General features: G+C 37.4%; 1 protein-coding gene across 1 annotated transcript in view; it reads right to left on the reverse strand.

Moving 5' to 3' along the window:
• The window catches only part of CSMD3 (CUB and Sushi multiple domains 3), a 1,747,434-nt gene that overhangs the window by 346,279 nt on the left and 1,373,603 nt on the right, over window positions 1–27,552 (reverse strand). Inside the window, 1 exon segment of the mRNA XM_053715303.1 lies at window positions 25,244–25,348. Coding sequence (XP_053571278.1) covers window positions 25,244–25,348 — 105 coding nt within the window.

Raw genomic sequence — 27,552 nt, forward strand, 5'->3', positions numbered from 1 at the left:
ACCCATCTTCATCCGGCGACGTCCAACTGAAGAAAGACGGTTCCTTTAAGGGACGTCATCCAAGATGGCGTCCCTCGAATTCCGATTGGCTGATAGGAGCAATGGGGCTGTGTTAGGAGCTGAACGCAGCTTTTTTGCAGGTGTTAGGTTTTTTTTTAGCTCAAACAGCCCCATTGTTTATTATGGGGGAATCGTGCACGAGCACGTTTTTGAGGCTGGCCGCGTCCGTAAGCAACTCTGGTATCGAGAGTTGAAGCTGCGTTAAATATGCTCTACGCTCCTTTTTTGGAGCCTAACGCAGCCTTAATGTGGACTCTCAATACCAGAGTTATTTTTATGGTGCGGCCAGAAAAAAGCCAGCGTTAGCTACGCGGGTCCTTACCGACAAAACTCTAAATCTAGCCGATAGAGAATACAAATTTAAACAACATTACAATTTACTTCAATTATTTATTTTGCTTCATTTTTTAGATATTCTTAGTTGAAGAAAAAGCAATGCATATGGGTGAGCCAATCACCTCAGGCTTCTATGTACAGGAACCAATCAGCAGCTACTGAGCCTATCTAGATATGCTTTTCAGCAAAAAATATCAAGAGAATAAAACAAATTAGCTAATAGAAGTAAACTAGAAAGTAGTTTAAAATGCATGCTCTTTGTAAATCATGAAAGAAAAAATGTGGGTTTCATGGCCCTTTAATAATAGACGTGCATTTATGTCCTTCTATAGAATACGAATGCAGAAGTAAGCTCTGTTCGGCTCTTTTTGAAGTCAAATTGATTCTGGGGCAAGATCACCATGTTAAGATCTGTACAAATCCAGACCTTAATGTGGTGATCTTGCATCAGATTCAATCCAGCTCCAAAAAGAGCCAAATAGCCCTTAATTCTGCAGTCAGATCCTAACAAATGATCCAAATTCAGAAGTCTTTTTAAGAAGGGTTAAATCAGATCCAGCAGACCACCATCACATTTCAGCATATATTTATATACAGATTGGATCCACAGTATGTAAGATAGATTTTTTTTTTTATCAGTTGCTAAAAAAAAGAAACCTAGAAATACATCAATATAATAAGAAAATCTGATCATTACTGACCCTAAAATGAGTGGATTTTTTCACATTTCACCATAAAATGAATGAAGATTTAGGCCTAGATTTAGAGTTTGGCGGTAGCCGTGAAAACCAGCGTTAGAGGCTCCTAACGCTGGTTTTGGGCTACCGCCGGTATTTGGAGTCAGTCAGGAAAGGGTCTAACGCTCACTTTCCAGCCGCGACTTTTCCATACTGCAGATCCCCTTACGTCAATTCCGTATCCTATCTTTTCAATGGGATCTTTCTAACGCCGGTATTTAGAGTCGTGTCTGAAGTGAGCGTTAGAAATCTAACGACAAAACTCCAGCCGCAGAAAAAAGTCAGTAGTTAAGAGCTTTCTGGGCTAACGCCGGTTTATAAAGCTCTTAACTACTGTGCTCTAAAGTACACTAACACCCATAAACTACCTATGTACCCCTAAACCGAGGTCCCCCCACATCGCCGCCACTCGATTACATTTTTTTAACCCCTAATCTGCCGACCGCCACCTACGTTATACTTATGTACCCCTAATCTGCTGCCCCTAACACCGCCAACCCCTAAATTATATTTATTAACCCCTAACCTGCCCCCCACAACGTCGCCGCCAACTACCTACAAAAATTAACCCCTAATCTGCCGACCGCAAAGCGCCGCCACCTATGTTATCCTTATGTACCCCTAATCTGCTGCCCCTAACACCGCCGACCCCTATATTATATTTATTAACCCCTAATCTGCCCCCCTCAACGTCGCCTCCACCTGCCTACACTTATTAACCCCTAATCTGCCGAGCGGACCGCACCGCTACTATAATAAAGTTATTAACCCCTAATCCGCCTCACTCCCGCCTCAATAACCCTATAATAAATAGTATTAACCCCTAATCTGCCCTCCCTAACATCACCAACACCTAACTTCAATTATTAACCCCTAATCTGCCGACCGAATCTCGCCGCTACTGTAATAAATGGATTAACCCCTAAAGCTAAGTCTAACCCTAACCCTAACACCCCCCTAAATTAAATTAACTCTTATTAAATGAATTATTCCTATTTAAAGCTAAATACTTACCTGTAAAATAAACCCTAATATAGCTACAATATAAATTATAATTATATTATAGCTATTTTAGGATTTATATTTATTTTACAGGTAACTTTGTATTTATTTTAACCAGGTACAATAGCTATTAAATAGTTAAGAACTATTTAATAGCTAAAATAGTTAAAATAATTACAAAATTACCTGTAAAATAAATCCTAACCTAAGTTTCAATTAAACCTAACACTACACTATCAATAAATAAATTAAATAAAATACCTCCAATTACCTACAATTAAACCTAACACTACACTATCAATACATTAATTAAATACAATACCTACAAATAACTACAATTAAATAAACTAACTAAAGTACAAAAAATAATAAAATATTTACAAACATTAGAAAAATATTACAATTTTAAACTAATTACACCTACTCTAAGCCCCCTAATAAAATAACAAAGACCCCCAAAATAAAAAAATGCCCTATTCTAAATTAAAAAAAGTTCAAAGCTCTTTTACCTTACCAGCCCTTAAAAGGACCTTTTGTGGGGCATGCCCCAAATAATTCAGCTCTTTTGCCTGTAAAAAAACCCCACATACAATACCCCCCCAACATTACAACCCACCACCCACATACCCCTAATCTAACCCAAACCCCCCTTAAATAAACCTAACACTAAGCCCCTGAAGATCTTCCTACCTTATCTTCACCTCGCCGGGTATCACCGATCAGCCAATAGAATGCAAGCTCAATCTGATTGGCTGATCGGATCAGCCAATCGGATTGAACTTGATTCTGATTGGCTGATTCCATCAGCCAATCAGAATTTTCCTACCTTAATTCCGATTGGCTGATAGAATCCTATCAGCCAATCGGAATTCGACGGACGCCATCTTGGATGACATCATTTAAAGGAACCGTCATTCGGCGAGTAGGCATAGGGAGAAGAGGTAGGATCCGCGTCGGCTGGAAGATGATGGCTCCGGAAGAAAGAAGATTGAAGATGCCGTTGATAGAAGACTTCAGCCGGATCATGGACCTCTTCAGCTCCCGCTTGGATGAAGACTTCAGCCGGATCATGGACATCTTCAGCCCCCCGCTTGGGCTTGGATCAAGACATCGGAGCCAGGACGGATCGGTGTGATACCCGGCGAGGTGAAGATAAGGTAGGAAGATCTTCAAGGGCTTAGTGTTAGGTTTATTTAAGGGGGGTTTGGGTTAGATTAGGGGTATGTGGGTGGTGGGTTGTAATGTTGGGGGGGGGTATTGTATGTGTTTTTTTTACAGGCAAAAGAGCTGAATTCTTTGGGGCATGCCCCGCAAAGGGCCCTTTTTTAGGGCTGGTAAGGTAAAAGAGCTTTGAACTTTTTTTTTTTTTTTTTAAATAATTTTTTTTTTTATTGAGGTTTTTGCATAACAAATATAAAACACAATACACCTTTTTGTCACAAGAAAGAGATACAAACAGACTTGACCGGAACATTTCGGCAGCCATATAATACATTGGTGAAAAGCTAATGAAACCTTGATATCATGTATGACTGACCAGCTGAGGACATATTATTAGGCCCCATGGGCCAGACGTATAGAAAATAAAAGGTATCTGATGGTCAGATGTCCAGCTCTTTAGAAGCTTCGAAAGGAGCATAAATGCGTATATAGAAAAAAGGGGGGAGGGGGATATTCAGCGGATAAGCACCGCTATATATATGAGGGAAAGGGTGGAGGGCGAAGCCTTATATATATGTAATTATCATAGGAAACTTGGTGTGGACTCTTAGTCTTGCCAGTGAAGTAATATAGATGAGCTATGGGGCTGAGTTAGCATATTGGGGGTATACAAAAGGATATTATAATATTATGTATGTAAGTTAAACAATCCATTGGGAATCAGACAATATATAATGGACTAGTTTCTTAACGTAAATGAGGGAGAGAGCTATGTCAAGACCAATTGTTTAGAATTAGAGAGGGGTAAAGTGGTGAGTAGGCCGTAGGATTATAACAATATGTGTTAGGAGTGGATATCTATATTAAGTAGTAGCCAGAATCAGAGCAGCCACTAAACTAATAGTAGGTTGACGTAAGTAGGATGAGGCAGCATATCTGGAATCACAGTAGACATAAGGAACTAAGTAAGAGCCTTACAGCATTATAAGATATATCTTATATTACACTTAAACAGGTAGGTAGCATATAATACTATTGGGAGAAAGGGACGCAAACTGTCTCCTACATATAAGCACTTTTTAGGTGAAGCGTGGCAGTGCATCAGAGTCCACTGTGTGCAAGATAACCTGAATAAGAATATAACATCATTATAAGGTGTAAGTTATATTAATACCAAACAACTAGTGAACATATAAATTGTTGGTAGTGTTCACACTATGAATATAGGTTGACCTTTAGATAATGAACTATATCTTTATATGTCTTGAGTTATATACATTATAGAGAGTATGTGAGGGTGGAAGCATATACTCCTAAACTTAGTTCAGCAGTACCAGTAATACTTTAACTAGGCAGAGTTTACCAGGATATATATAGGCATATCTAGAGAAAGGAGTATTGTGAGTCTTGAGGGTTAACTATGGAAACAAATACTGCTAGCTTACAATCCGTACCCCAAAAGAGGATATCAGGATCCCTCTCTAGGGGGGATGTCGTGGTCAGTGGGATCTAGTGGAGTATCTATCTCCTGTTTTATAGTAGAGTCTGATTATAAATAAATGAAAAATAGTTGGCATACATAATATAACCCATTGGGTTAATGGGAGTAAGCATTAGCAAATTATGTTATTTTACATGTAGTATGATTGCATTTCAGAGCGAACATTAAACAGTCATCCATGCACTAGAGTAAGCAAGCATAAAAAAAAGCATAAACAATAGCAGTGCACATATTTAAAATAATATATTGCATGGGAAGTGTTTTAGTCTGTATATCATTGCGACAGACATAGAACATGAGAATAGTCTGACTTGTCCCTGAGAAAAGAACTGCTGGGTTCTTTTATACAATAGGAGGATATAAAGTTAAACAGACCTATATATAGAAAAAATATTTAGAACTCTACACATAAACAACAATTTTAGTGACTCTCAACTCAACCATGGACTTTTAAATCAAGCCTCATTATTAACATTGAAGACCTGAGAATCAGAAATAGCATTGTTAAGCATGCCACTTGGTATTACATCACTCTGACAGGAGATGCATAGGGTTGAAATAACTGGTGATGGGGATATAACAGGAGAAACAATATAGAAACTCAAATCTAATATATAGTGAAAAAGGGCACAAAGTCACCCTTTTATATTATAAAAAAATACTCCCTGTAATATCTAACAGGTCACTTTTGAAACTTTCTGAGCATTCCAACTAATATATTTTAGTAGATTGAAGTGAACTAGAAAATAATTTTAGGATAGACTATATCAGTAGGGTAGCGTAGGGCTGCTAATAGTTTGCATATAGATAGGGATCTATCAACTTAAAAACCCTTAGCTAAAAGTAGATTAGCTTTACTAAATAGAAATACTTTTAGTGGAATGTACAGTGAATACCAGGATGAAAGTGTATAGATTAGGTAATTAACAGGCATAGTAGGTTGGACACAATTATCAAGTTTGTACACTCTCATGTATGTGCCTTAATCTTGGTATCCTGCAAGATCAGTCCGACCAGAAATAACAAAGTCTAAGCGCCGGGCTCTCTAATATTGGGAGGGTGGCAAGATTACCCTACCCCTACGGCAGTCATAGGACCTGCACTCGTGAAGGAGCATGGGGCCGCCATCCGATAGATCTCTGTGGTGTCTCCTTACACAACCCCGGCTGGGCAATCTGGCAAGGTAGGGTATCTTCATTCACCAGCTCCGACTTCCCACATGCTTCATATAGATCTAGATCAGGTCTGTGGAAATCGGACGCTTCTCCCAGCGGGAACATAAAAGTTGAAGAGGTAAGTTGTAGGTCTCCAGCTAAGTACAAGACAGGGGTAAATGACTGGAGTAGTGTTAAGCGTTTTATGGGCAGCAATCGTTTGCCATCCGACATAGGAGCAAGAGTATGTGTCCCAGGCGTAATTGCTGTATCAGTGACAGTCGGAAAGCCAGTAGAGGCGGAAGCCTCCAAACCGAGGTCAGTAATTTCTCTCTCGGTGTGCGCTGCAAACTGTCCATACCTCGTTGTTAGGTCAAGTGGTAACCTCTTTAGAGTGGGAACATCCTTGTTTGGCGCTACAGCATCTTGTTCGGAAGGTATAAGCTGCGCAGCGCCATTTGTCATGCTGATCTGCTTGATGGAAGCTTGTAAGTCAATGAAGTTATCGTCCATCTTACGAGCTAGATCTAGTACCGGGGTATATAGCGATGCATGTAAACTCTCCATCTTGCAGAATGAAGTCATTAGGTTAGTTGTGCATAAATCTGGAACGGCTTCTCCTTTCTTTAGTGTTAGGTCTGTTGTAGGCCCCAAAAGCCTGGATATTTCCCAGCTAATAGAGGCAAGAGAAAGTTCTACCTCTGTACCAGTTCCCCTAATGCTGTAGAAAACGTCCTGCAGGTACTAGACTAGTTTTTGGGGCAAATTTCAGAGGGTTAGTCCAAAATTCACCATTATATTTGTTAAAATATAGCAGGAGCTCTCTCAAGCACGTCTTCCCTGTTTGGCTGCTGGCTCCGCCCCCCAGCTTTGAACTTTTTTAATCTAGAATAGGGTAGGGCATTTTTTTATTTTGGGGGTCTTTGTTATTTTATTAGCGGGCTTAGAGTAGGTGTAATTAGTTTAAAATTGTTGTAATATTTTTCTAATGTTTGTAAATATTTTTTTATTTTTTGTAACTTAGTTCTTTTTTATTTTTTGAACTTTAGTTAGTTTATTTAATTGTAGTTATTTGTAGGTATTGTATTTAATTAATGTATTGATAGTGTAGTGTTATGTTTAATTGTAGGTAATTGGAGGTATTTTATTTAATTTATTTATTGATAGTGTAGTGTTAGGTTTAATTGTAACTTAGGTTAGGATTTATTTTACAGGTAATTATTTTAACTATTTTAGCTATTAAATAGTTCTTAACTATTTAATAGCTATTGTACCTGGTTAAAATAAATACAAAGTTACCTGTAAAATAAATATTAATCCTAAAATAGCTACAATATAATTATAATTTATATTGTAGCTATATTAGGGTTTATTTTACAGATAAGTATTTAGCTTTAAATAGGAATAATTTATTTAATAAGAGTTAATTTATTTCGTTAGATTTAAATTATATTTATTAGGGGTTAATACTATTTATTATAGGGTTATTGAGGCGGGAGTGAGGCGGATTAGGGGTTAATAACTTTATTATAGTAGCGGTGCGGTCCGCTCGGCAGATTAAGGGTTAATAAGTGTAGGTAGGTGGAGGCAACGTTGAGGGGGGCAGATTAAGGGTTAATAAATATAATATAGGGGTCGGCGGTGTTAGGGGCAGCAGATTAGGGGTACATAGCTATAATGTAGGTGGCGGTGGTGTACGGAGCGGCAGATTAGGGGTTAATAATAATATGCAGGGGTCAGCGATAGCAGGGGCGGCAGATTAGGGGTTAATAAGTGTAAGGTTAGGGGTGTTTAGACTCGGGGTACATGTTAGAGTGTTAGGTGCAGATGTAGGAAGTGTTTCCCCATAGAAAAGAATGGGGCTGCGTTAGGAGCTGAACGCGGCTTTTTTGCAGGTGTTAGGTTTTTTTTCAGCTCAAATGGCCACATTGTTTTCTATGGGGGAATCATGCACGAGCAAGTTTTTGAAGCTGGCTGCGTCCGTAAGCACTGCTGGTATCTAGAGTTGCAGTGGCGTTAAATTATGCTCTACGCTCCCTTTTTGGAGCCTAACGCACTGAAAACCTAGCCATTCTGTGAACTCTAAATACCAGCGGTATTTAAAAGGTGCGGCCAGAAAAAAGCATGCGTAGCTAACGCACCCCTTTGGCCGCAGAACTCTAAATCTAGGCGTTAGTTTCCAGTATATACATACATAATTGATAAAATAGTATATTTACTCAATAAGATCTCATGTAGAAGGAAAATATAATATTCTGGAATAATTGAAAAAAAGGCAATCATTCTGCTCACACAGAGAGTATAAGAGTATTTCCTTTATATGGAATGTAGTGCTTATAAATAAAGTTATTTGAAAGTCACTATAATAAAGAAGAACCAGATTTATTTGTGTTAGCATTTATTATAACCACTTGTTTATGACTTTGCTAAAATATATGATTACATTTGTCTAGTGTTCAAAAAAATTCTGTCATTCCATTTATTTGTTTATCCAAACAATTTTAAATAAAATAATGAAGTGTTTTTCTGAGTGGGCATATAAGATTGTACAGCAAGAAGAAAATTAGTAATTACAGTCTCTATCACTCATGGGAGAGCATCTAGATTTCTTCTAAAATGAAATATCTTAAGAACTAATATAATAAATTTACAATATTTAGTAAGATAGTTAAGCAGTGAGCAGAGCTTATTATACTGAATTAAGTTTTAATCAGAATGAAAGTAACTCGCATATGTATTCACACATGATGTACAATAGGTCAAAATCTAGTAAAAAATGACATCTTCATTTGCATAATAATGTTGTCATTCATCTTAGCTTTTTTATCACAAACTACACAGCTTTGTTTACTAGACAGAAAAGAGGGAGAGACCTCTCTAATGACTGCACATATAGCACTCTGAGCCTGGAATAGAAGTGGAGTTGTTGGGAAAATTAAAATGTAACTTTTATTAAATATATTAAAATAAAGCACTCAAGTTAAAAACAACCAAAGAAATGTGGGTCTACTCCTTGCTCTTCAGTAAGCCTCTGATATGTCAAAAGTATTAGAAGGAATTTGCGTAGGTAGGAAGCTATATCTAAGACCACTATAAGAGGAATCAATAGTTGGTAGAGACAATCAGTATTATGATATCAAGCACTAAATATACTATAATAGTGTAAAGCACTTAATAAGCATTGGGAGTCTTCATATATTGGGGATATAATATCCCTCTATGTCAAGCTCTGAAAAAATTCTAATAAGAGTAAATGTACTAGTTAGAAAGTTGGTCTTATCATTTATTCAGGGCAATGTGATATATGAGTACCCAACTATGTTACTGTCTAGTTATAGATATATTTATGCCTGCTGGATAGTAGGCTATCCTATATCAAAAGTTTATCAATCAAAGATCTTGGTCTTAATGTAATATTATTGTTGGGATTAGTTATAACGTTGATGTCACTCAGTAAGAGTAATGTTGATAATTATGTGGTATCACTTGTTTTGTGCATATAACTTCACATTTATGTTGCACTTGGATTAATACTAGATAATATAGGTTTCAAAGCATTTTGAGTTATACATGACACCTTGTGAGTGTTTTAATACACTTTTTTACCTCTGTGATATCACTTTATTTGTGCATGTGATATCCCATGGTACTAAAGTTGATACTGAATAGTGTAGATTTCGAAGTATTTCAATTGCACACAGCCCTTTATGAGTGTTTTTATACGTTTAATGTGACTTTGTGATATCACAATATTTGTGCAAATAACATCCCATTCCTATTATGTTATAATTAATACTACATAGTATAGATTTCAGAGCATTCAAATTACATGTACCACCTTATGACTGTTTTTATACAGTTTGTAACTCTTATTTGATAAATTGAGTTAATAAAATTGCTAGTTATTTGATGTAGTTATACAGATAAAGTTTATTTCACTATTAAATATATGTGAAATACTCCCATAGGAGACAGGTTTATTGCAGAGTACCAGCAAGTGGATTTTCAAATAGTCAATCAAATGGTTTTGAGTTTAAGCGAGCCTTTGAAAAAGCCCTATACGGGCGAAACCGGTCAGGGGGTTATAGAGCTTAGGGGAGCTCTATTAATTTTTTAAATTCTACCTAGATTTGTGGGCCTGTATAGGCAGGATTAGACTGAACAAATTATCGGACTTAATAAATAACACTATTATTAGTCTTACTTGACTATACAATTAGCTATCGCTAACTCAGACCAAACATATTGTGACTCGTCACACACTATTAGCAAAGAGCTTTATCTAAAAGTGGCTACCTACTCAGAGCTGAATATAGGCACTATTTTTAAGGAGTATGTTTGATACCAACTTTAACTTATAAGTAGCGCAAATTATTATTTAAATTGCTAACGTACCTCTAACTTTGTTGTTATTAAAAACAATACTGTTACTATTGCTACAATGAGCAAATAGGATTGACAGCATTACTGACTACCTAACAGAAATATAACGAGTGGTTCAAGAAAGTTGAAATAATTTTATGACCTCATACATAGACCGGATATATACCGGCATAGGTGTTTGGTTAACATAATCCACTACACTAGTGCAATTTGTACATGCACGCTTAAACTCAAAACCATTTGATTGACTATTTGAAAATCCACTCGCTGGTACTCTGCAATAAACCTGTCTCCTAAGGGAGTATTTCACATATATTTAATAGTGAAATAAAACTCTATCTGTATAACTACATCAAATAACTAGCAATTTTATTAACTCAATTTATCAAATAAGAGTTACAAACTGTATAAAAACAGTCATAAGGTGGTACATGTAATTTGAATGCTCTGAAATCTATACTATATAGTATTAATTATAACATAATAGGAATGGGATGTTATTTGCACAAATATTGTGATATCACAAAGTCACATTAAACGTATAAAAACACTCATAAAGGGCTGTGTGCAATTGAAATACTTTGAAATCTACAGTATTCAGTATCAACTTTAGTACCATGGGATATCACATGCACAAATAAAGTGATATCACAGAGGTAAAAAAGTGTATTAAAACACTCACAAGGTGTCATGTGTAACTCAAAATACTTTGAAACCCATATTATCTAGTACTAATCCAAGTGCAACATAAATGTGAAGTTATATGCACAAAACAAGTGATACCACACAATTATCAACATTACTCTTACTGAGTGTCATCAATGTTATAACTAATCCCAACAATAATATTACATTAAGACCAAGATCTTTGATTGATAAACTTTTGATATAGGATAGCCTACTATCCAGCAGGCATAAATATATCTATAACTAGACAGTAACATAGTTGGGTACTCATATATCACATTGCCCTGAATAAATGATAAGACCAACTTTCTAACTAGTACATTTACTCTTATTTGAATTTTTTCAGAGCTTGACATAGAGGGATATTATATCCCCAATATATGAAGACTCCCAATGCTTATTAAGTGCTTTACACTATTATAGTATATTTAGTGCTTGATATCATAATACTGATTGTCTCTACCAACTATTGATTCCTCTAATAGTGGTCTTAGATATAGCTTCCTACCTACACAATTTCCTTCTAATACTTTTGACATATCAAAGGCTTACTGAAGATCAAGGAATAGACCCACATTTCTTTGGTTGTTTTTAGCTTGAGTGCTTTATTTTAATATATTTAATAAAAGTTACATTTTAATTTTCCCAACAACTCCACTTCTAGTCCAGGCTCAGAGTGCTATATGTGCAGTCTTTAGAGAGGTCTCTCCCTCTTTTCTGTCTAGTATATTACACACTGCACAGCACCAACTTTTCTGCTACAATAAATATTTAGACATAAACATGGTTTATGTTAGCTATTATAATATAGAAAAGGTTGCCGGTGTGGTGCCACTGTATTTGTGCTGTGGTAAAATACACAGCTTTGTTTATTTATTTTTTTTCTTTTAAATTTATTCTTAAGAACTTTTATTGCACTTTTGTAGTCTATAATCAACAATCTGAAATTAAGAAAGTTAGCGCTATATTAAACAGAAACAAATTAATATTAGCACAATTTATATAATGATTAATATATTACCAGATTTAGATAAGTGTTTTAGATAAATATAGCAATAGAAACATAGAATAAATTATAGATAAAGGAAAATCGAAATCATACAAAAATGCTTTTTCAATCCAAAGTAGGCTTTCTTCTACTTATTCCCCTAAAGCAGGGATGGGGAACCTTGGCCCTCCTGATGTTTCAGAACTACATTACCCATGATGCTTAGGCACAGAAAGTCCAGTTGAGCATCAATGGAAATGTAGTTCTGAAACATCTGGAGGGCCAATGTTCCCCATCCCTGCCCTAAGGGATTGTACATAAAAAGGAGTAAATTGTTAAAAATGCCAAAAGCAATTAAAATAATTTTAGTAATGCTTGAATATAATATGAACATGTTTTAGGGCAACACAGTGTCCAAAATTAACAAGAGTAGATTTTACGCTTTTGTTTTACTATCTATTGTTTATTAACTGTTATATAAGAGAAAAGGAATAAAGAACTGGAAAAAAGCAAAAGTGTACGAATAAAAGATGATATTCAAAAACTAGGCCCTGTTATGGGAAAGACATTTTCAACACAACAGAAAGAATAGCAAATGCAATATAGGACTCCATGTACAAAACAGCGTAAGCTTCTCCGGAGCCCTTGCGAGGCAGGTTCGCACATGCAAGCCTGCTTCCCGCAATGTAAGAAACAGTAGTCATTAGACCGCTGCTTCTTACACTCTTCGTTACCTCTGAGGTGGCAAAGAGAGATCACAGAGATCTCTCATGTGATTGGTCACGCGAGCGAAGTGGCGGGCTTTACATGGTTACTTGAGCATTTAATTATACATATATGCAGCAGAACCTGTTCGTCCTCTGCCCATATGCAGCGAAGGCAAGTGGACATATTCTGAAGTTGAGAAACTTGTTTGCTCACCTTTTAGTAAATGGAGTCCATAATATCCAGTAGAAGCAAAAATGTAAATATGGAGATGAGTAGATATAATGGTGGAAATGTTTTCATCAAGGTGTCATAAGGATATGGCGATATATATTTGAAAAATAAATAAATATGTAAATAAATAAATAGATAAATAAATAAAAAATGAAGAACTTCTCTGGCAATGTTCATGAAACTAGAATCATAGTAGAAAGGATCACAGAAACAATTCACAAAATGCCTAAGGAAAGAAGTCATAATGCTTTTTTGGACAATATCTCACTTTACCGAAGACTATAAACATAATTTGGCAACATGATCTTTGCCACCAAGAGGTGAACTGCAAGCAAGCAGCAATCAGTTAAGATACAGACATTCTGGTCTCCTATTTTTCATAAGTATAGGGTAGTTCTCCAGAAGAAACATTACAGGGTTGAAGCAAATATCAAGGAAAACGTGAGACTGAATTCCCCTCCAGCATGTTTGGGTCTATTGACATTCCCACAGCACATGAAACAGCATTTCCTCAAAGCAGTAGAAAGAAAAGGTCCAATGAGAAATTCTGTGTTGCTTAACATGGTAAAAAAAATATTGTAAAAAGTGGATCCCAAATACTATGGTCCTTATTCCAAAACATTTTAAGTCATACAAGAAAACATTGCATAGCAGTTGTTTAAATGTTTGTATGTTTTATTTCAAGCAATTTCAAGACCATTACTATCAAGAACCACTGTTTGAATTAGGAAAAAAAAAATTGAATTAGAAAACAGCACCAATGTCTAGTTAAATACATGAAAACACATGATAACCTATCAGAACCAGGCAGATCCTTTTCAAGTATATTTTTGCACTAATTCTCATGGTAGCAAAAGGAACCATAAACATAACAGATGACATATTCTATAATGATAATGGTTGACTAATATTTCTGAATGTATTTTTTTTTCACTTAACCATTAAAATCAATTCACAACATTTGTGCAATTAATAATTCAATCTAATTTTGGTTAATTTTATAATTACCAGGTTTAAACATTAATACACTTCATTGCAAACCTAAATTAACCTTTAGAGTATCTATTCCATGTGTGGACAAGTTTACATTTGAAAAATTAGGCATTATTTTTAACTTTTTATAAAATAAAAGAATGGCTTATTAATATGCGTATTGAGCATGCACAAAAAAACTTTAATATTAAAAAAGGCCACAAAACAGTCAAGAAATACAACTTGAAACTGTTAAAAATACTTTTTCAACCGGTTCAATGTGTTGCACCTGAAAGTCAAAACATTCTTTGAAAAATTTCATAAAAAAGCTTTTCTTATAGTTTAAAGGGACAATTATGTCAAATTTAAAATGTCATGATTCAGCATTACATGTTAACCCCTTAAGGACCGGCATTTAAGATAACAACTTGCCCAAAAGACCAGAGAATGTTTTTCATTTTTGCTATCACTTCATTTAAACTGAAATACAGCTTTGTTTTTTAATTTATTTAACTATAAAAACCATACTTTTTTTTGTTAGTAGACAACCCAAGGTATTGATCTAGTCTCATTTTGGTATATTTCATGTGACTGTATTGCTGCAAAATGCGATAAAACATTTTTTTTTTTAAACTTTTTCACAAACTTTGGGGTTCTCACTGAAAATCATTTACATACTGCTTGTGCAGTCATAACACAAATAGATGTAAAAGCTTCTTTGGGATCCCTCATGTTCAGAAATAGCAGACATGCATGGCTTTACCATTGCTTCTTGGTAATAAGAAGGCCACCAATTGCAGCTGCGCACCATACTTCTGAAATTCCCAGCAGTTAAGGGGTTAATCCAACCCCTGATCCCTACCTGATGTCTCCCAAACATCTCTCTTCCCTCTCTCACCCCCGATTGGTCACCAGCATCTTAGGTAGTGACAGACAGTTTGCCAATGTGAAGTTTTAGTGCATTTTTAATTTTTTTTATTGATTAAAAAAATATCTGCATTATAGGATTCCCCCTTACCCTCCCACCTCCCTGATCCCTCCCAAACAGCTCTCAAACACTCGCCCCTTTAACTAGTATCCTCCAGCTGTCTGTCAGTACACAGTTTATATAAATGTATGTAATGTGTTTTTTAATTATAAAATAAATAAATAAATAAATAAATAAATAAATAAAATCTTTTATTCACGTAGCATAAAGTGTCCTATTTATTCTTTTATATATATATATATATATATATATATATATATATATATAATTTTTTTTTTTTTTTAACAGTGCATAATATATTGTTACAAATATGGTTACTTATTAGCGCATATATACATATATATTTTCGTATATGGTATATTAGATTAGGGTTTTGCAAATCAAAGAGATTCTTTTGATGTTTTTAACTTTAATCATGAATAAAGACCTGATGTTTGATATAAAAGAGTGTTGAATTCCCTTTCTTTAAAAATAGGAGTGAAATATTCTCCTGTAATACTTCTTTAATAAAAGGTTAGATATTTTTTCTAGGGCCTGCACCATTCCCTTTATTGAGGGTTCTGAACACCAAGTACCTGGTAGTAAAATCCAGGTCAGGGGATTAACTTTTTCTCTCTCACTATTTGAACTATTAATTTTATATATATATATATATATATATATATATATATATATATATATATATATATATATATATATATATATATATATATATATAAAATGTTTTGTAAAATATGTATCTATACCTATATATTTTAATGATTTTTCAATGCACTGCCTGTAAATACAAATATACACATATAAATACATAAATACATATGTACACATATATACATATTTATACATGCATATGTCTGTATCTCTATGTGAAAGACCTGTGCATGCTTTTTTTCTAACAGATGAGATAACATATATTTGAGCCCTTATAACTTTTTATTGCAATTTTTTTAAATAATGTTTGTTAGGTAGTGTTATTATGAGTGTAGCTGTACTTTTAAATATATTTTTTTGTGTTGTGTGCAAATTTTGTCAAGTGTAACAGTTAACCAGAGCTCTGAAGTTGCTCTATCCTGAGGCACACTAAATTCAATTGTGTAATCAGCAACCACCAGGGCTTGGATGAGAACCATCCATGGTCTGGGAGGATGACCGATGTGAGCAGAGAAAAGCCACATCTGGCAAGCAGAAAAAGATAACTGTGATGTGGTAGAGTCCACTGAGGAACTTAAACAAACCTGATTTATTGTGCAGTATATGGAAAAAGAAGACAAAGTTATTCTTAAAACCTGCAAAAAAAGTTTTTTAAAAATCATCTTAAAGGACCACTAAATACAGTAAAATTGCATAATAGCAAGACAATTCAATAACACTTACTCTGAATTTCATAAAAGCAGTCATTTTTTTCTGCCAAATAATTTTTTTCTCCCTTTTGACCCTGATGAGTTCTGTAGCAGCCCAACGGTTGCAGGTTCGATCCCTGGCGAGGTCCTCTCAGCCTTTCATCCTTCCGAGGTTGATAAAATGAGCAGCGCCTTGAGACCCTTATGGGTGATTAGCTGCGATTTACAAGTACCCAATACATACATACCCTGTATCATGTGACAGCAGCCAATCACAGACTAGTATACGTATATCCTGTGAGCTTGTGCACATGCTTAGTAAGAGTTGGTACCTCAAAAAGTGTGCATAAAAATAGATTGAGCAAAATTTGATAATTTAACAAAATTGGAAAGATTCTTAAAATTGTGTGCTCTTTCTGAATCATGTAAGTTAATTTTGATTTGAGTGTCCCTTTAAAGTAGAAAAATAAGACTAATCTTCCATCGTAGAGTTTGGCAGATTATAGCTCTGCCTAGATATTCATCTATATTGCCTAAAAAAACTTTTTTAACCCTCAAAGGACAAAAAGACAATCTGTCAGCCAGTATGCCACCTTTCTGACTGATTAAAAATAGCATTATTGTACATATGTTCACCTACACCTTAACATATAAAATATAAGAAAATCACTGTGATACTGTCAGGGTGCCAGGAATCAGACTGAGACGAGAAGTGCGAAAATAATCACACCTTTATTAATAACAAAAAAATAATAAAAAGTCCACAAGTCAAATAACAAGCCAGGAGTCAAAACCAGAGCTGGTAGTCAGAGGAACCGAGTCATGAGCCAAAGTGAATAGTCAGACGAGCCTGAATCAGGAACAAGGAAAACAGCAGAGTCAGGAACAAGCCAGGAATCAGGAACCAGGAAGGACGTCAGACAGCCAGGTAATACACAGGAACTCTCACAAACAGGTCTGAGACAACGCAAAGGCAAAGCATACTGAACAGAGGCCCTTTAAATAATAAGTGATGACATCAGAATTCTGAGACTGCATCCTGTCTCCCACAGATGATGCACACCAGTCTGGCCATAACAGGAAGTGCAGGAAATGAGCAGAATCCCACACAATGCACCATAGTCAGCAAGAGAGGTGAGTAAAATGGCTGCGAGCAGCACATGGCAAACAAAACAGGGAAAAAACCCTGACAGTACCCTCCCCTCAACGACCCCTCCCCCGCGGGAGGACAAAAGGCTTATTGGGGAAATGGGCATGGAAGGCACAGAGGAGGACGGGAGCATGAACATTAGAGGAGGGAACCCAAGAACGCTTCTCCGGACCGTAGCCCCTCCAGTGAACCAAATACTGTACACGGCCCCTGGACATACAAGAGTCAATAATGCTGCTGACCTCATACTCCTCATGGTTGTCAACAAAGATAGGACGGGGACGAGGCAACACAGTGGTAAACCGATTACAAACCAATGGTTTCAAGAGGGAGACATGAAAAACATTGGAGATGCGCATTGCAGGAGGAAGGTCAAGAGCGTAGGCCAAAGGATTGACCCGTCAGAGTATTCGAAAAGGACCAACATAACGGGGAGCCAGTTTATTGGAAGGCACATGAAGGTTCAAGTTGCGGGAGGACAGCCAAACTCTCTCACCAACCTGGTAGGAAGGCTATAGGCAGATGCCTACGATCAGCCTGGAACTTTTGGTGTTGCATAGAACGATGAAGGCAATCCTGAATCTGCACCCACGTGGAATGGAGTTGCTGAAGATGCTCCTCCAAAGCTGGAATACCCTGAGACATGAATGAATCGGCCAACAAGGATTGTTGAAACCCATAATTCGCCATGAACGGGGATAACTTGGAGGAAGCATTAATAGCACTATTACGAGCAAACTCTGCCCAAGGTAACAATTCAGACCAATTATTGTGGTGATCTGAGACATAGCAATGGAGGAACTGTTCCAGAGCTTGATTAGACCATTTCGCAGCCCCATTGGATTGAGGGTGATATGCAGAGGAGAAGGAAAGCTGGATCCCCATTTGAGCACAAAAGGAACGCCAAAATCTGGAGACAAACTGGCTACCCCAGTCTGACACTATCTCCTTGGGTAGCCCATGTAAATGGAAGACCTCCTGGGCAAAAATTGAAGCAAGCTCCTGAGCGGTAGGCAACTTCATCAAGGGAATGCAAAGTGACATTTTATTAAAACAGTCAACCACCATAAGGATAACAATATAGCCATTGGAAACAGGGAGCTCAGCAATGAAGTCCATGGAAACATGTGTCCAAGGACGCTCACCATTAGCAATAGGTTGAAGAAGACCCACAGGAAGACGGAGGAGTCTTATTCTGTGCACAAACTGAGCAGGAGGTAACATACGCAGCAACATCAGAACAAAGACCTGGCCACCAGAATTGTCGAGTGACAGACGAAATCATTTGGTTCTTGCCTGGGTGACCTGCGGCTTTAGGAAAGTGGTAAGTGTGCAAAAGTTTAGTTCAAAGATTCTCAGGAACAAAACACTTACCACTAGGTTTCTCAGGATGTGCATTGGTTTGTGCAGCCAGGATCTCCTCCCCAAAGGGAGAAGTCAAATTAGTACGTATGGTAGCTAAAATATGGTCAGGAGGTATAACAGGAGTAGGTACAGACTCCTCCTTGGACAGAGGCAAAAATTGTCGAGAGAGGGCATCAGCCCTAACATTCTTACTACCAGGCAGGTAGGAGACCACATAATTAAACCGAGACAAAAATAGCACCCATCTGGCCTGTCAGGGCGACAAACATTTTGCTTCAGATAGATAAGTTAAATTCTTGTGGTCAGTAAGAATGAGCACTGGCATGCTAGTACCCTCGAGAAGATGCCTCCATTCCTTGAGTGCCAAAATTATGGCCAGTAATTCCCTGTCGCCAATTTCATAATTGCACTCTGCTGGAGACAATTTCTTAGAGAAGAAACCACACGGATGCAAGGAACCATCAGGTGTAGGACGTTGAGACAATAGGGCACCTACTACAGTCTCAGACGCATCGATCTCAAGAACAAAAGGCAGGACAGGGTTAGGATGAGCCAGAACTGGAGTAGCAGCAAAGGCTTAAGACTATCAAAAGCCTTAATGGCAGTAGGTGACCAATGGAGTGGATCATTCTCTTTACGGGTCATGTCTGTAATAGGTTTGACCAAGGAAGAAAAGTTTTTAATAAACTTTCTATAGTAATTGGCGAACCCCAAAAAACATTGAATAGACCGAAGACCAACTGGGCGAGGCCACTGCAGAACTGCAGATAACTTGTCAGGATCCATGGAGAACCTGCAATGAAGATAACATAACCTAGGAAGGTTACTTGAGTCTGATGGAACATTTCTCGAGTTTACAAAACAGGCCGTTCTCACGTAGTCTCTGAAGAACCCGTGTAACATCAGAACAATGAGCCTAAAGTGTGGGTGAGTGTATGAGGATGCCGTCTAAGTGCCGTCTAAGTACACCACAACACACTGTTGCAACATACCTCGTAGGACATCATTAATAAATCCCTGGAAAACAGCAGGAGCATTACATAGGCCAAAGGGCATTAAAAGATACTCATAATGCCCGCTCCTGGTGTTACACGCTGTTTTCCATTCGTGGCCCTCCTTGATCCTAACGAGATTGTACGCTCCTCTCAAATCTAGTTTAGTAAAGACCTTAGCTCCCTTGAGGCGGTCAAAGAGTTCCGTAATGAGCGGAATAAGGTAAGTATTCTTAATAGTAAGACAATTAAGACCCCTATAATTGATGCATGGTCTTAACTCGCCACCCTTTTTCTTTACAAAGAAGAAGCCAGCCCCTGCAGGAGAGCAGGATTTGCGGATGATCCCCCACAACAGAGCATCGGCAACATACTTCTCCATAGCACAATTCTCTGCAACAGACATAGGGTAAACCCGGCCCGAGGAGGAATGGCTCCGGGTTGCAGGTCTATGGCACAATCGTAAGACCGGTAAGGAGGCAATGTACCGGCACGCACCTTGTCAAAAACATCTAGGAACTCTCGGTACTCCTCTTGCAATTGAAATACCGAAGAAGTGCACAAGACGTTAACTGGTTTCCGAAGACAAGTGAAAATACATTGCGGGACCACAACAAAATTTTGGACCTGTGCCAGTCAAGACTGGGATTGTGCTTTTGGAGCCAGGGATAACCCAGAACAACCTGAAAATGCGGAGAGTTTATCAACTGGAACTGGAGGGTTTCAAAATGGAGAGCCCTAACAGCCATGGACAACGGAGCAGTTTCGTGAGTAAAGAGTGTGGACTGAAGGGGTCTGCTATCAATGGCCTCAATAGCAAGCGGAACAGACCAAGGCAAAACAGGAATGGAGTGCTTTGATACAAAAGAACTTTCAATGAAATAGCCCGCAGCACTGGAGTCAACAAGAGCCTGGGTGACTATGGAGGTGTCCACCCAGGAAAGGACAACCATGACCAAAGGTTTCTCCTTAAGCGGTTCCAGGGACGAGGATAAACCACCCAAGGTCTGCCCCTGACCGGACCTTAGGTGTGAGCGTTTCCCGGCTGTGTAGGACAAGACTTCAAAAGGTGGCCCTGTAACCCACAATAGAGGCAGAGCCCCTCCCTCCTCCTAAAGGCCCTCTTCACCGCAGAGAGATGCGTGAATCCCAACTGCATCGGCTCAGCAGTACCTGGTGACTCGGGACCAGGAGGCATGGGAGGAAAGGGAGGCATGGGTGGGAACAAACACGTAGGAGACAACGGAACAGGAGGCTTCCGTGAGCGTTCCTTGAAAGAAGGCCTCTCTCTGAGTTCCGATGTCAATTAGGATTAAAAAAGACACCAATGCCTCGAGATCCTTTGGTAAATCTCTGGCAGCAACTTTGTCTTTAATCGCATCAGAGAGACCATGAAAGAAGGCAGCAACAAGGGCTTCATTGTTCCAACCAACCTTGCTGAATGGACATGAGTTGTTTAGAAGCAGAGGAGGAGCGAGCCAGAACATCAAATACCCTTCGAAAGGTGGCCACAAATTCAGGGTCATTTGAAATCACAGGTTTATTTGTCTCCCACAAGGGATTAGCCCAGGCAAGAGCTGTGTCAGAGAGTAACGAGATGAGAAATCCCACCTTAGCTCTGTAAGAGGGAAACGCCTGAGGTAACATCTCAAAGTAAATGCCCACCTGGTTCAAAAACCCTCTGCACTGAATAGTATCACCTCCATATCACTGAGGTAGAGGTGCAGAATCGGACATGCTCCTGGTAGGACTAGGTGCAGCAGCGGAAACAGGAGCAGCCATAACTTGTGGGACACTTTGGTTCAAATGTGCAGTGTGAGTCAGCAGGCTTTGTAGGGCTAGTGCAAATTGATCCAAGCGGTGATCCTTTTCATCCATCCTGGAAATGATGGCCGGTAAAGGTGGATTATTAGCACCATCAGGATTCATGGCCTTTGCGTAATGTCAGGGTGCCAGGAATAAGACTGAGACAAGAAGTGCAAAAATAATCACACCTTTATTAATAACAAAAAATAATAAAAAGTACACAAGTCAAATAACAAGCCAGGAGTCAAAACCAGAGCTGGTAGTCAGACAAGCCGAGTCAGGAGCCAAAGCAAATAGCCAGACGAGCCGGAATCAGGAACAAGGAAAACAGCAGAGTCAGGTACAAGCCAGGGATCAGGAACCAGAAATGATGTCAGACAACCAGGTAATACACAGGAACTCTCACAAACAGGTCTGAGACAACGCAAAGGCAAAGCATACTGAACAGAGGCCCTTTAAATACTAAGTGATGACATCACAATTCTGAGACTGCATCCTGTCTCACACAGATAATGCACACCAGTCTGGTCATAAAAGGAAGTGCAGGAAATGAGCAGCATCCCCCACAATGCACCATAGTCAGCAAGAGAGGTGATTAAAATGGCTGCCAGCAGCACATGGCAAACAAAACAGGGAAAAAACCCTGACAGATACACCTTTGTATTTATCATATGTATTGGACCTTTTTAAAACAATCAAAATCAATCATTATAATTTTACAATATGTGTTAAGCTAAAATCATCACAAAAACATATACATAAAATATTCCCCCATACTAGATTCAAACATTAACAAGTGCACAAATATTGAGTCCAGAATTACAATTTTGTCAACTGAGTGGAAATACAATGACCATTTCTGAGAATGTTTGCCTTTTACACAAATATAGGCAATTACGTGTTTTTTACCATCAGAAAAAGCCATAAAATACAGCAAACATTTCATATATTACAAATAATTACCTTGGTCTTTTGCCGTAAATTGAAGGATATGTATTGTAATTATATGACTTTGCTAATTGAACATTACCTTTTAAATGACTTCACAAGATCAACCCTTGAGATCCGTCAGCAAGCAAGGTTTTCATGGTATTAGCACATGCTTCTATCTCATTATTTGAGAAAGTATTACCAGTTAATTAAACAGCAATTTAAAGGATCATGGACTATTGGGTTCCTTCTTTAAAATGATTTATTGTTAAAATTGGAACACAAATTAGTATAAGTATTGTTGCTTAGCTTATACATGGGGTTATCTGTGCTGTTATTACAGTGAGTGCAGGATTATTAGGCAAATTAGTATTTTGACCACATCATCCTCTTTATGCATGTTATCTTACTCCAAGCTGTATAGGCTCGAAAGCCTACTACCGATTAAGCATATTAGGTGATGTGCATCTCTGTAATGAGAAGGGGTGTGGTCTAATGACATCAACACCCTATATCAGGTGTGCATAATTATTAGGCAACTTCCTTTCCTTTGGCAAAATGGGTCAAAAGAAGGACTTGACAGGCTCAGAAAAGTCAAAAATAGTGAGATATCTTGCAGAGGGATGCAGCACTCTTAAAATTGCAAAGCTTCTGAAGCGTGATCATCGAACAATCAAGCGTTTCATTCAAAATAGTCAACAGGGTCGCAAGAAGCGTGTGGAAAAACCAAGGCGCAAAATAACTGCCCATGAACTGAGAAAAGTCAAGCGTGCAGCTGCCAAGATGCCACTTGCCACCAGTTTGGCCATATTTCAGAGCTGCAACATCACTGGAGTGCCCAAAAGCACAAGGTGTGCAATACTCAGAGACATGGCCAAGGTAAGAAAGGCTGAAAGACGACCACCACTGAACAAGACACACAAGCTGAAACGTCAAGACTGGGCCAAGAAATATCTCAAGACTGATTTTTCTAAGGTTTTATGGACTGATGAAATGAGAGTGAGTCTTGATGGGCCAGATGGATGGGCCCGTGGCTGGATTGGTAAAGGGCAGAGAGCTCCAGTCCGACTCAGACGCCAGCAAGGTGGAGGTGGAGTACTGGTTTGGGCTGGTATCATCAAAGATGAGCTTGTGGGGCCTTTTCGGGTTGAGGATGGAGTCAAGCTCAACTCCCAGTCCTACTGCCAGTTTCTGGAAGACACCTTCTTCAAGCAGTGGTACAGGAAGAAGTCTGCATCCTTCAAGAAAAACATGATTTTCATGCAGGACAATGCTCCATCACACGAGTCCAAGTACTCCACAGCGTGGCTGGCAAGAAAGGGTATAAAAGAAGAAAATCTAATGACATGGCCTCCTTGTTCACCTGATCTGAACCCCATTGAGAACCTGTGGTCCATCATCAAATGTGAGATTTACAAGGAGGGAAAACAGTACACCTCTCTGAACAGTGTCTGGGAGGCTGTGGTTGCTGCTGCACGCAATGTTGATGGTGAACAGATCAAAACACTGACAGAATCCATGGATGGCAGGCTTTTGAGTGTCCTTGCAAAGAAAGGTGGCTATATTGGTCACTGATTTGTTTTTGTTTTGTTTTTGAATGTCAGAAATGTATATTTGTGAATGTTGAGATGTTATATTGGTTTCACTGGTAAAAATAAATAATTGAAATGGGTATATATTTGTTTTTTGTTAAGTTGCCTAATAATTATGCACAGTAATAGTCACCTGCACACATAGATATCCCCCTAAAATAGCTATAACTAAAAACAAACTAAAAACTACTTCCAAAACTATTCAGCTTTGATATTAATGAGTTTTTTGGGTTCATTGAGAACATGGTTGTTGTTCAATAATAAAATTAATCCTCAAAAATACAACTTGCCTAATAATTCTGCACTCCCTGTATGTGTGGGGAAGGTGTTTACTACTTGCTTATACGCAAAAACTGTTGTGTCTTATTGTTGAGTTGCATTTTAATCTTCACAGATTTATAGAGATAGGAAAATCAAAGGGACACGCAAGTCAAAATAAATATTTATGATTGAGATAGAGTATACAGTTTTAAAACACTTTCCAATTTAGTTGCATTATCAAAATTTGCACAGTCTTTTTATAGTCACACTTTCTGGGGAACAAGATCCTACTGAGCATGTGCACAAGCTTACAAGGTATATGTATACTAGTCTCTGATTGGTTGTCACATGATACAGTGGGCTGGATAAAAGGAGAAATTTTTTTTTGTCAGAAAACAAATCTACTGCTTATTTGAAATTTAGACTAGGTGTTATTGAATTTTCTTTTAATTATGTACTTGTTAATTATGCAATACTACTGCATTGAGTGGTCCTTTAAGATTAAACTTGCACGATTCAGTATGCAATTTTAAGATGATTTTAAATTAATTTCTATTTTCAAATTTACTTTGTTCTCTGGTGATTAGTGGTTTATCTCTTGTCATTGGCTTGCCAGATATGTTCAGTGCATTGCTGCTCTGGAGCAGACGGTAATAAATTGTTTTAATCACTTTACAGGGGTTAAACACATGGTTATATACAAGCAATATTACTTAGCATGATTGTCCACCTATATAGTGTGTTGAGTCCTAACTATTTCAATGATGGGATATCTCATTGTTGTCATTCTTTTCATGAATGTAGAGCTTAACAATTTTGTATTGAACAAAATAGAGCTGGCATAATTTAAAAATGTTTTCTTGTTCAAGATTTCATAATACACAAATAATAATTATTACCTGTGTATTCAAGATGGAATCCAGCAGCTGCAACACTGATATCTGACTGGAAATTTAAGTACAGGTTGTTTGATGTGCTATTAAGCAAATGAGGTATTGTAGTTCCTATAGAAACAAAAGATAATGCAGGGAAATGGTTATTATTATACAAGGAGACAGGAAATTATAGGTATATAAATTTATTCATTCTGAAAAGTAAATTAGTGAACTAAGTGAACTCATTTTGCATAATGAAACTATATAAATTATATTTACACAGAATGGTGAGATCAGATTGATGAAGGATGGCACTGCATCCTTTCCTGACAAAATTCAATACAAAAAGGATGACCGCATAATTAAGTCCCCAAGATGTAAGAAACATACCACATGTGGACCTAACTGCATATATGATAGAGCAAAGCCTACTAAATAAACGCACAACCTCTAGCCAGATGAAAACAGTAAGCCCTCACAATAATATGTTGATTTGGTCATTTAAAAGATATAATGAGGGCTCTGGTGGTCTACTCAGCACAGTAAGAGGGTAGCCAGTCTTCCACCAGATCCTAACAAAACAGTTATGCATGTTAACTAAACATGGCCCTACATAAATCATTACATACACAAAAAAGATCATTCAAGCAATTCAGACTGAGCTTTTTAATATATTAGATAGGTGTAAATGCGAGCTTGTCAAAATTAAACTATTCATTCTATAATTAGTGGATTGGAAATTATTAATGGGTCATACAAATAGTGTAACTTACTTACACCATTAGGATGATCGTACACAGTTTTAAAGCCATCACCCTAATGACTATTTAATTAGCATTGCAAAAATTATATTATATCATTAAGTCACATTTTAAGTTAGACCCCATGAGCCATGATCTCAGCAGAGTTATATGGCGATTACCAAAGAAGTTTAAGTTAATGACATTAATTATTTTAAAAACATTGTGGGTTCATTGATGATTCGTGTACGTGTTTTTCGTATTTCATGTACGTGTTTCAGTCACAGCTGTTGAAAAATTGTGCCTCTCTTCTATCCGGTACATGTGCCTTATTTCAAATATGTATTTGATGTTTGAGCAATCTACATCAGATCAAAAGCTTACATTTATGACAAAAATGGGAGGACGAGTTTTGAGACTCATTGAGTGTTGGTACTCCCTGTTAGAAAGAGGCCAAAAAATTTATCCATCAAACTCACAAAAAATATTTAAAAATAAACTTTCACTGGTATTTGAGCCCTGCAAGATAACCTTGAGCCAATCTGCAGATTTAAGACCTGTATTTAAAGTTTTTGCTCATTTATCTCAAAATAACATTTAAGAAGTCAGACACTGATGTTGGATGAGAAGGTTTAGCTCACAATCTGCTTTCCAATTCATCCAAAAGGCTTTCAATGGGGTTGAGATCAGGGATCTGTGCAGGCCACTTGAGTTCCTCCAAATTTAACTCATCAAACCATGTCTTTATGGACCTTGTTTTTTGCACACTCATGCTGGAACAGTTGCCACAAAGTTGGAAGCATGTACTTGTCTAAAATATCTTTGTATCCTGTAGCATTAAGATGACCCCTCACTGGAACTAATGGGCCTAGCCCAAAGTATTAAAATACAGCCCCAGACCATCCCACTTCCAGCAAACTTTACAGAAGTCACTATGCATTTCTGTATGTAATGGTCTCCTGTCATCTGTCACACCCAGATCCTTGCATCAGACTGCCAGATTGTGAAGAATGATTCATCACTCCAGAGAATACATTTTTACTGTTCCAGAGTCCAGTGCTGGCATGCTTTACACTACTCCAGCTGACTCTTGGCATTGCACATGTTGATGTGACGCTTGTGGTTGTAGAAAGTGTTTAACGTTAGAGCTAACTATACTCCTATTCTTAGCCACTCCTAGACTTATTTCCTTCCTAAAGAAGAATAATTTATCAATGTTTTAATTTTATACGAGGAGGGCGCTAAAGAAGCTGATAGGGTGGGTTAGATGAATAATATTCTAATATTTTACAGAATAACTATTGTTATTATATTATAAATCAATTTAAAAAGTGTAGTGTAAAAAAAAACAAGTGAATACCTATACAAATATATTAGTTTATATAAACTGTGACATACATGTAACCATTTAGTCTTTATGACAATCTTTATGTGACAAACTTTTGTTTAAAAACTTCTATTATTTGTTTAACTCTCAAATAGTCGAATGGAAAAGCTAGAATAATTTTTCTAAAACATCAAAATGTGTTTATTTAATTTAGGTCAAAACATATACATATATAATTAAATGATTACTATAAATGTATAATACAC

This window comes from Bombina bombina, chromosome 5, assembly GCF_027579735.1.
Source record: "Bombina bombina isolate aBomBom1 chromosome 5, aBomBom1.pri, whole genome shotgun sequence".
NCBI classification, from domain to species: domain Eukaryota; kingdom Metazoa; phylum Chordata; class Amphibia; order Anura; family Bombinatoridae; genus Bombina; species Bombina bombina.